Raw genomic sequence first — 10,075 nt, 5'->3', positions numbered from 1 at the left:
GTGGTGAGACAAAACAAATAAGAGTGGATTTGAGGAGACTGTCGTCCGTCGTCTGTTTGGTAAGATATAGAGGTCTGCATTTGGTATAAAGAGGAGCTGAGAAGGCAGACATGGGTCACGAGAGTATTTGCAAAACACTTTTGCTTTTTAATGATGTACCAGATGAGTGGAGTTCACCACGGAGAATAAAGAAGGAAACCAGTGGAAAGTACATGAAGGTTCATTTTGTACATAATTGTCAGTGTCTGACAATAATGACAGTATATGAATATTGTCCTGATTGGTGACGCCATCCATCTGGTTTCGCAGGCTAAATCAAATCCTAATACGCGAACACTATTTGACCCACACCTGTAGAAAGGACAGTGAAGAGACAGAGGGGGTGGTGTCACTATTTCTTACATGGAGAACACTGTACAGGTACCTTCAGATCTTCCAGGACTAAAGGCACATGGGATCCACTGAGCAACAGATGTGTCCGTTCTGGAAATGAGAGGAAAAAAAAGAGAGAGAGAAAGGGAGGGAGGGAGGGAGGGAGGGAGGGAGGGAGGGAGGGAGGGCACAGACACACACGCATTATTGCCATACTTTAACCTTGGGTGCAGCCTTTTGAAGCTCGGCAGACAATTCTTACAGGTAAAGGTCAGCGCGGTAGACTCAGAATGGCATTTAACATTCTTAAGGGCACAAATGTGGCAGCATTTCATCCAACATGAGGATATTCGACCGAGAATACGGATGTGCAGGGTCAAAGAGCCATCCACCTCAATCTAAGGGGGAATGATAGCCTTCCTTGTTGCATTCCGATTTGCAGGGACAGCAATGTCACCAAAGCTGGCAAATGAGAAACTGATAGAACTGAAAAAGGCATTGTTCAAAAACAATAATACCTCCATCCATCCATCTTCTACCACTTTGTCCTCCACATGGCTGGTGCCAATCTCAGCCGACATAGGGCGAAAAAGCTGGGTACACCATGGACAGAGTACCAGTCCATCACAGGGACACATAGAAACAGACATTCACTCTCACATTCACACCTATGGTCAATTTCGAGTGTCCAATTTACATAATCCCCCATATTGCATGTGGGAGGAAACCGGAGAACCCAGAGAAAACCCACGAACACACCAGGAGAACATGCAAACTCCATGCAGAAAGGTCCTTGTTCTGACCGGGTCGCGAACCCGGGGGTCTTCTCACTACAATAATATGTCATTAACACCAAAATTAGTGGATATATTTGAGTTTTTAAACATGGGTAAACCCACGAAAAAGGCCACCGACTCCTTCCCCATTGCCATGGAGAGGTTTGTATCATGTCACAAATGTAGAAGTAGGCGACTGAACTGATTTTGCTTGAATGGAGCGCTGGTTAAGGTGCACACTCAGCGACTAGATTTGCCAAAGTCAGGAAGCAGAAGAAGAAGAAATGTGTGCATTCATGCAGGTGTCATGTTCACATCGCCGCTGAGGCAGGGTTGATGAAAACCCACGCCTGCTGCAGAGTAGATGCCGACTGTATCTATGCACATTGCAGACAGAAGCCAGATGTTAGTGGATGTTAATGGGTTTATCCATCCATCCATTGTCTACTGCTTTCTCCTCCACATGAGGGTCACGGGTCACTGGAGCCAATCCCAGGGGACACAGGGCAAAAAGGTGGTGTGTACCCTGGAGAGGCTGCGAGTCCATCGCAGGGCACGAACAACCATTCACTCTCACATTCACGCCAACGGGCAATTTAGTGTTCAATTAACCTCTGGATGTTTTTGGAATAGGGCCACACGGTTGGTGTAGTGGTTTGCGCTCTTGCCTTTGCAGCAAGAAGACCAGGGTTCGCGAACCTGGTCGGGAATAAGGACCTTTCTGGTATGGAGTTTGCAGGTTCGCCCCGTGTGTGCGTGGGTTTTCTCCTCCGGGTTCTCCGGTTTCCTCCCACAGTCCAAAAACATGCAACTGGCGATCTGTCCAGGGTGTACCGTGCCAATCTCGCCCCTAAGTCAGCTGAGATTGGCACAGCACCCCCCCCATGACCCTCATGTGGAGGATAAAGCGGATGAAGATGGATGGATGTTTTTGGACTGTGGGAAGTAACCCGGACACACACCATGCAGAAAGGAGCCTGTTCCTCTCGTTGTCGTGCAAGGCAACATCACTAACCACTACTCCGCAATATATGTCCGCTAATGGGTTTACGACTTGTGGAAAATGGGCTGAGGTTTGTATTTCATGCATACGACTTCAATATAAATCTATACATTTTTTGAAAGACTGCAAAAATAGATATTTTTCAGTTTGTCCTCTGAGGATATTGATTGATGGCAAGCAGGAGAGAATATTTTATATACAGCATATATATGTGTGTAAACTTGGGAAGTCAGTCTTAGCTGGCGGATTACTGCTAAAGCTGAGGCAAAGTCACTCATGCTCACAATATATAATGACGGGTATACTGTGTCAGTATAACTATAGCTGCCTGCACAGTTTACTCTCTGCAGGTGCGTTTACCACAAAACTCAAATTGTTGAATACATAAAATTGTGCAAGGAAGTCTTCTCTCATGATTTCTCCTACTTTTCAAATATAGACCCTATACAGCACACTGTAAGCAGTGTGGTTGCAAACATGTCTGCTTGTTTAACACAGTGCATTGGAAACAGCAGTGATTCCCTGCTGTGGCTGAAACCAGGTGGTTTTCCTCAGTGCAGGTTTCTGTTTATTTTTTATTCAAAGAAAGAGTTCGACATTCTGGGAAATGTGCGTATTGCCTTTTGGCTGAGAATGAATAAGAAGACAGATAATACCTTCATATCCATAAAACACTGAATTACAGCAAGTGCAGTAAAGTGTAACGTCTGGAAACAGCTGTCTGGTCATCACTGTGAGGTTGCCAGGCAACACGGGGAGAGACTTCAGGTATAGTCATATCTCCGGTCTCCTGTAATTTTTAGACTTTTTTGTACTTAAGTATTATTATTACGCAGGGGTTTGTACAAATATAATAAGAGATATGGGTTTAATTAGGGGCTTTAGAGGTGCTATTGTTAGAGCCAAGTTCTGCGAGTAGCAGCAAAGCAATATGTGTAATTCACAAGGTGTTTAACTATGGCTTTGGAAAGGAGGAGCGATAGCAAAGTCTAAAATGAGGGGCCATTTTCGTCCACCCTTGGTTTTAGACTGTGAAGGCTGAAACAAAATGAAAGGGTGTGTTCTACAGATGATGTCCGTCAGCAGCCTGTCCTGTCCTCACTGTTGCATTGTAAGTGCGCTGGCATTTTTCACCTCAACAAGGCACAAGTGTTAGTAAGGTTGGGGTTAGCGCTACAAAGGGCTAGGCAGTAAGTTACAGGTCAATTCATTTACAGCCAATTGGCCCTTTTCCACTATGGTCCTAACTTGCCTCGCCTCACGTTGGTTTCACACTACAAAAATCCAAAACTGTTCAGTGAGTTTTCTACTCAATGTGGGCGGAGTCTTTACTGCACAGCTACGTGAAACTGCCGTCTCACGTGTAACACACACAAACGAGTGACTTGTAATTTGTAAAGCAGTTGTTTTCAGTGTAACTAAATCATCAGTATCAGTCAATTAAAACAATGTGTTCAGTACTTCCTCCACTGGAGCACAGACTCTGGTGTATCAACCAGACTCCTTTGTTAAATATTCAGATTTTTGACATTTTCCTGCTAATTGTTGGATTAACCCAAGTTTTTATGATTGTTAAGTCTTTTTAACTGATCTACAGTTCGGCATAGTATCGTCTCAGCTCGCTTGGAACCTCACCAGAGCAGGTACTAAAGAAAGTACCTGGTAACAAGAACTATGCTAGTGGAAACTCAACTTTAAGGTGCATTATGTAATAAATCTAAAGCAACTGGCCATAAAATCCTCCTTATATGTCACAGAGACTCAGGAATAATGTTCATATAACAAACTGAACTCACCAACAACAACAGTACAGCCAAAATATTTATTAAAAATAAAACCGCAAATCATGTTTTGGCATGTGGCGACACCTACCGCCGTCTACCAATCATTGCAGTCAGTAGAGTCTCAGCTGCCGCGCAACCACGGGTCGCCAGTTACGTCAGAAAACGAAACCTAAAAGACCTCGGTATTTTGAATTTGAATGTAGTAACCATTTTTGGCCACATTCTTACATATGACGCCTTTAACTGCGCCGTGCCGAGGTGAGTCGAGTCAAGCCGGTGGAAACACACTAAATGACATATAAATTAAATAAATAAAAAATAGTGTGTCGTGTGGTATCGTGTGTAAAAGTACCAGATATATTATTTTGTTATTTAAACTACCAGTAGGGGTGCCAATTTGAAAACGTACCTATGGGGTCATAATTCCTGCATATGACCCACAGTCACGTTTCATTGGAGGATAGTCTCTTGCAACATTATGATGCATTAGTCTGGAACGAGCGATGCTTCTAAATTAGGACCCAGCTAACATAATATATGATCCATAATAATAATTACCATGATAATAATAATAATAATCATAAAATGCAGCTTTTCACATTTATCACTATATGTAATAAATGCAATTTCTGGACCACAAGGTACTATTTCTTCCTAAAACACTATAGGTCAGTTCCCAAACACTTTTTTTATTTGTAGTAGTGAACTAAGCAAAGTGTAATTTCGCTGTCTCGCGGCTGCCTGCAGGGCTGTGCTGCTTACCTTGCACTGGCACAGAGTGCACTCAGTGCCATGTTTAATCCAGGAGGAGCCGCTGAAGCGTGAGATGTTGTGCTCGTCCGTGCACGTCTTGGTGATGTCGTTGCGGATGGTGTCGGCCAGGCAGGGGTCGGTGACGCAGCGGGGACAGCACTCGCCCTCGGGCACCACGGTGAACTCGCAGTCGACGGGCGGGCACGGCAGAGGCCAGCAATCCACCTGCCCCTGCTGTGAAGGCGGAGAGAGAGAATATTGAATATGGATTAAAGGTGAAGAGACAAACAGAGAGAGAGAGAGGGCGTAAAAGCAGAGAAAGCTTAAAAATTAATCTCTGCTAATGCACTATTGCATTTTTCCATTTCTTCTGGTGCTTTTTATTTGCATGTTATCAGAAGTGTCTCCATTTGATGAAAAAAAGGAAAAAAAAAAAGTTACGGTACTGAGAAAATGGATGAGCGGGGCAATCTTTCAACACAGTCGGCATTTTTTAGTGAGGTAAATTCTGCAGCGTTTTAATTGATTTGCTCTAGTCCCTCTCTCTCTTATTGTTGTTCCTATATTAATCTCACAGCAAACTTACAGCAGAGAAAGCGTTATTGGATTTTTCTCCCACTGCCTTTTTTCCTCTGGCCTCAGAAAACGTGTGGGCATACATGTTTTGCTGCACATTGTACCTACTGTATGCTAAATCATTCTGGCCTGACCCACTTCTGCTTACTCTTGTCATTTTTTTTTTTTTTTTTTGCTCTGCACCTCATCGGGACTTGAAATATGAGCTCACACTTTATAAGTTTAAACACACAAGGAGATAAAAAAAAAAAAAAAAGGAGGCACACGCACACAAAGTTAAAAAAGATACAATGCAGAGAGTCCCACCGGGAATATTTAATATCACTGAAAATCTTCTGGCTCAGCATTTCAGAAAAATGTTGCTGTAAATGAGCCTGGCTATAAAGCACAGGCTCACGCAGCGCTAATGCCCACTCCCTGCCTCCATGTATTGTGTAAACATTTGAAGTGTGGGGGAAATCTTTGCCTGTAGCACGACGGAGACACTGAATCGAGCTTCTTTATGTTTCCCATGCTGTGATGTGGGACACTCGTATCTGTGTCATCACGTAGATGTGGTCCATGTTCACAGAGGAGTCGGCACAGTATCAGCTTGTATTTACACAAAACAGCGCGGCATTGTACACTTGTTCAGTTTAAAAATGAAATTATTATATTCTCATTTTAGTCCATTTGCCTTGTAGTGTCCACGGTTTCTCAGTGCACTTTCGATTCACATAAAAATCATGATTCTCATCGACCGTGATTCAAAATCGATATAAAATGTAAAAGGGGCACTTTTATTTTTGTTACTTATGCAATCGTGTGATATTGTTTTTATACCACAGTTACAACAATTCTTTAAAACTGAATAAATCTCCATTTGTCAGACTGGAGTAGATCTTCCTTTGCACACCTAAAGATTGAAGCAGAAATCATTATGGAACCAATCATTTTGTATCCAAATCGATTTTGAATCCAATCATAGCCCCAAAAATTGGAATCGAATCAAATTGTGAGATAGTCAAAGATTTCCACCCCTAATGTAAGGATGCACTGAATGTAAAGATTTAAAACGAATGCCTCCAGAATATTAGAATCTAGTGACATTCTTTGACTGGGAATTATCTTGTGATGATCACAGTCAGGCACCAATAGAAACCCCCTGTATAAGCAGACCTTAAAAACACTGGACCCCAAAAACCCTATCAGTTGCAACTTCTTTTTGATCGTTTTTCATACTTTTTAGATGTATGTCTTGTTTTTTAAAACATTAAATGACCTCGCACCTCGTCCACTGAGTGAGTTTGTAAAGAGGAAAGACAGTCAGGCAGCAACCTAAGGAGACTGTGTTAGGACAATACAGACGTATTAAGTTTGGACAAACAGTCTTCTCAGGAAGTCCTTGAATTATTGAATAGTCTTCCTGTTGATATCAGAGAAAGTACAAACTATTCCGTTTTTAAAAACTAAACTTCAACGATGGATTAAAATGATCCAAACTGAGAATTGTGTTATTGACTGGGGGTACAGTATATTTTCGCCGGAGTTTGTTTGTCTGTCTGTTAGCAATATAAGTTGAAAGGTCACGGACAGATTTGGATGTAATTTTTCAGGAAATGTCCGCAATGGGACCAAGAACAAGTGATTACATTTTGGGCGTAATCCGTAGACCCTATCACTATTTTTATCGCTATTTTGTGGGGGGCCTGAGCTGCCTTGGCAGAGGTCTGCGCTCTCCGAGTGCTTTTCTCGTTATAGCATTGTAACACCTGTATTGTACTCTGGTAGATTTACATTTAAGGGTATAATTCAAATGCTGATCACCGTACACTGTGCCCTTTTTAAATAAATACATAAAGAAGGATTCTTATCTTATCGTCTGTGGAGAACGTTGTGGCCGCGCGTGTCTGCTGTCGCTGTGTATTTCCAGGCCCTTTTGCTCTGGCTGGACAGATGCGTCTCTGCTAAGTGAAGCAGCATTCAAGGTTCATTTCACATCCCTGTCATGTCACCGCAATCCCCCGCGCGATATCGCGCAGCAGCAGCAGCCCTCTCCTCCCTCGACCGTTTCGAGCGCTGCTCTTCGTAGTAGACTGCGGCTGGTGGGCGAAAAGCTTTGCCTCGCGTGCGTGTCTCTGTGCATCTTTAATTGATTGTGTTTTATGTCCGTCCGTTTGTGTGGACGCGTGACATGCGTGTCTACACTCTCAAACGTGTGTGTGGGTACATGTGTTCCGTTTGTACGCTGCATGTGCGTGACTGTGCTCTGCTGCAGGCACAGTTGTGGCCATGACTGTGTTCTCAAATATATTTGTGTGCACTTGTGTCAATATACAGTAAATAAGTGCTTACAGTGCGAGTGTAACGCTGAGCAAAGTGAAGTGGGGTTTTTTTCAGCGTGCTTCTTCTATTCCCTCTCGGCTGAGCGGTAATTTTTCCGAGCCCCCGTGTAATGGCTTGCTGTAAGACATCCAAAAAAAAATCATCTCCGAGGTCCAAGCGTCAAGGCGCTATTACAATGGCAGCAGGGGAGGAAGAAAATGTCATCGCTGTTGCTCCTCAGACCATCTGACTGTCTGACAGGAGCCAACTTATATTAGCTCCAAGTATGATTGATCTGCAGCGAGCGGCAACGAGAGAGGGGAACAAGCCGGAAAAGGAGTCATAAAGTGCTTGTCTGGAGATCTACCAGGAAGATGAATGGTGAGTCACTGAACAGAAGGGGTGACACTGGTGTGGGTGTATGTTACAGCTAAATGTGGGTGAGACAAGACAAGTGTGGCAGTAGAAGCTGCAGCACAGCACAGCACAGCACAGCCCTGGCATTTAATACGTACGCAAGCATAAAGTGCATCACAGGTATGGGAAGGATTTATCGTTTGTGTCAAGTTGGAAACACTTTCCCCCGTGGTGCTCGAGTCGCAAAAATTTGCTATGTAAACAAGGATCGACATGTCAGAGGATGTGAACGCGAAAGAAAAACAATGCCTACTGTGAAATATTCCTCAAGTACACAAAGAGAGTGACACAGTGGCTGCATGGAGAGGACACTCAAACTTCCCGCTCTCATAACCTTGGAAGTATCTCTCAATGGAAACGTACAATCATTCCATCACCGCAGACAACGACGCGGAAGGTCCTTTAGAATCGAGCGAATGAATGAGATGAAAAAAAAAAAAACTATTTCAGTTTTCTTTGTTCTTCAATGCTGATATTCACCTCTTAATCACTACTCCTCCTCCTCCTCCTCTTTTGGCCAACAAAACAAACGTCTCTCCTTGACTTTCTTAACAGAGCACCATCTCTCCGTCAAGAGCATTTCCATGGAAACTGCGCTACAGTGTATTAGCTCTGCGGTGCATCAGTGAATGCTTTATGTTTTCACTCTCACTGTTAAAAAAAAAACAAAAAAAAAAACAAACAGCGCCTGATAAAAAAGTAATAACTACAATTCTGAGTTGTACACTCACCAGACACTGACACTGCTGACAGTTCTCCACCCATGTGTCTCCACTGCCGTAGGTGAGCAGGCCGTTCTGGTGCAGACACTGGCTGCTCAGGCGAGGGTCACACTCGGGGCAGCAGAACAGGTCGGCGTTGGGGTTGTCGCAGTCGCAAACCATCCTGCGGCACATGACTTGGCCGGCCTGAGCATGCAGAACAAATGTGACATTTTACCACACGACCACACACACACACACACACACACACACAGAATAGACATTTCTATGCAGGCACAGACACGGCACATTTGTTTAATGGGATCATTAAGCGTTTATGTGGATAGTAAATACTGTGTGGCAAAAAAGAAACCGACGGCGATCCCATTGACTGTGTTTTACAGTTAGCGTGGTTCAGCTCACATGGCAACCAAGACGAAACTGAAACGGTTTATCTTTATCTGGTCGTCAGAGTGATGGTGAAAACTCACTCCAATACCTTTTCCACAGGACTCAGCCATGAAGGAAATACACGTAGTATTGTTTGTTTTAGAAACAATGTACACATAAACACACACACATGACAGGAGTCATTTTTTTTTCAAAGCAGAAATGTGCAAAATGATTTGGCACCATTCGATTACTAAATTAATTGTAAAACTATTTTGATAATCGATTAATCGGTTTGAAGCTTTTTTCATGATTAAAACAAGATTTCTGATTGTTTTAGCTTCTTAAATGTGAATATTTTTTGCTTTGTGGACAAAACAAGACATTCGAGCTGTGGGATAGAAACTAGGGATGGGAATCGGTAATGGTCAGTATCGGTATCGGTCCGGTATTGGTCAAAATCACTGGATCAGATTCCGAACAAATGATATTTTTAATCCAAATATCGTACATACATGCATATCACATGCTTCATTTTGCACAGACTGCAAAAATGTAAATAAAAATCAGCAAAACCATTTTAGCCGAGTCATGTTTGGGCTGTTTATTTCTTGTTTTAGGGAGAATTAATGATCAATTAATCAGTTTGAAGCTTTTTTCATGATTAAAACAAGATTCTTAAATGTGCATATTTTCTTTGTTTCTTTGCTCCACATAACAAAGAAACCATTAAACAGAATCATTTTGGTTGGTGGACAAAACAAGACATTCAAGAACATCATCATTTTCCAATTTTTTTTTTTAAACATTTCCAGACATTTTATGGACCAAACGATTAATCGAGAAAATAATCGACAGATTAATCGGTTAGGAAAATAATCGTTTGCAGCTTGAGACACATAAACATGAGAGTAGTCATTTTTCAAAGCAGAAATGTCCAAAATGATTTGGCACCAGCGTATATATTATTTATATAATAACATATTTTAGCCATAATCA

General features: G+C 42.5%; 1 protein-coding gene across 1 annotated transcript in view; it reads right to left on the bottom strand.

Moving 5' to 3' along the window:
* Positions 1–378: 378 nt before the first annotated feature.
* nell2a (neural EGFL like 2a) overlaps positions 379–10,075 on the bottom strand; it is a gene marked incomplete at its 5' end in the record, with an annotated part of 92,600 nt that continues 82,903 nt past the window's right edge. Inside the window, 3 exons of the mRNA XM_083893977.1 lie at positions 379–483; positions 4,698–4,922; positions 8,717–8,893. Coding sequence (XP_083750103.1) covers positions 442–483; positions 4,698–4,922; positions 8,717–8,893 — 444 coding nt within the window. The 3' untranslated portion in view covers positions 379–441. The remainder of the gene's footprint in view (positions 484–4,697; positions 4,923–8,716; positions 8,894–10,075) is intronic.

This window comes from Microchirus variegatus, assembly GCF_963457635.1.
Source record: "Microchirus variegatus genome assembly, chromosome: 8".
Lineage (NCBI taxonomy): Eukaryota > Metazoa > Chordata > Actinopteri > Pleuronectiformes > Soleidae > Microchirus > Microchirus variegatus.
This window is presented reverse-complemented; position numbering and strand designations above follow the sequence as displayed.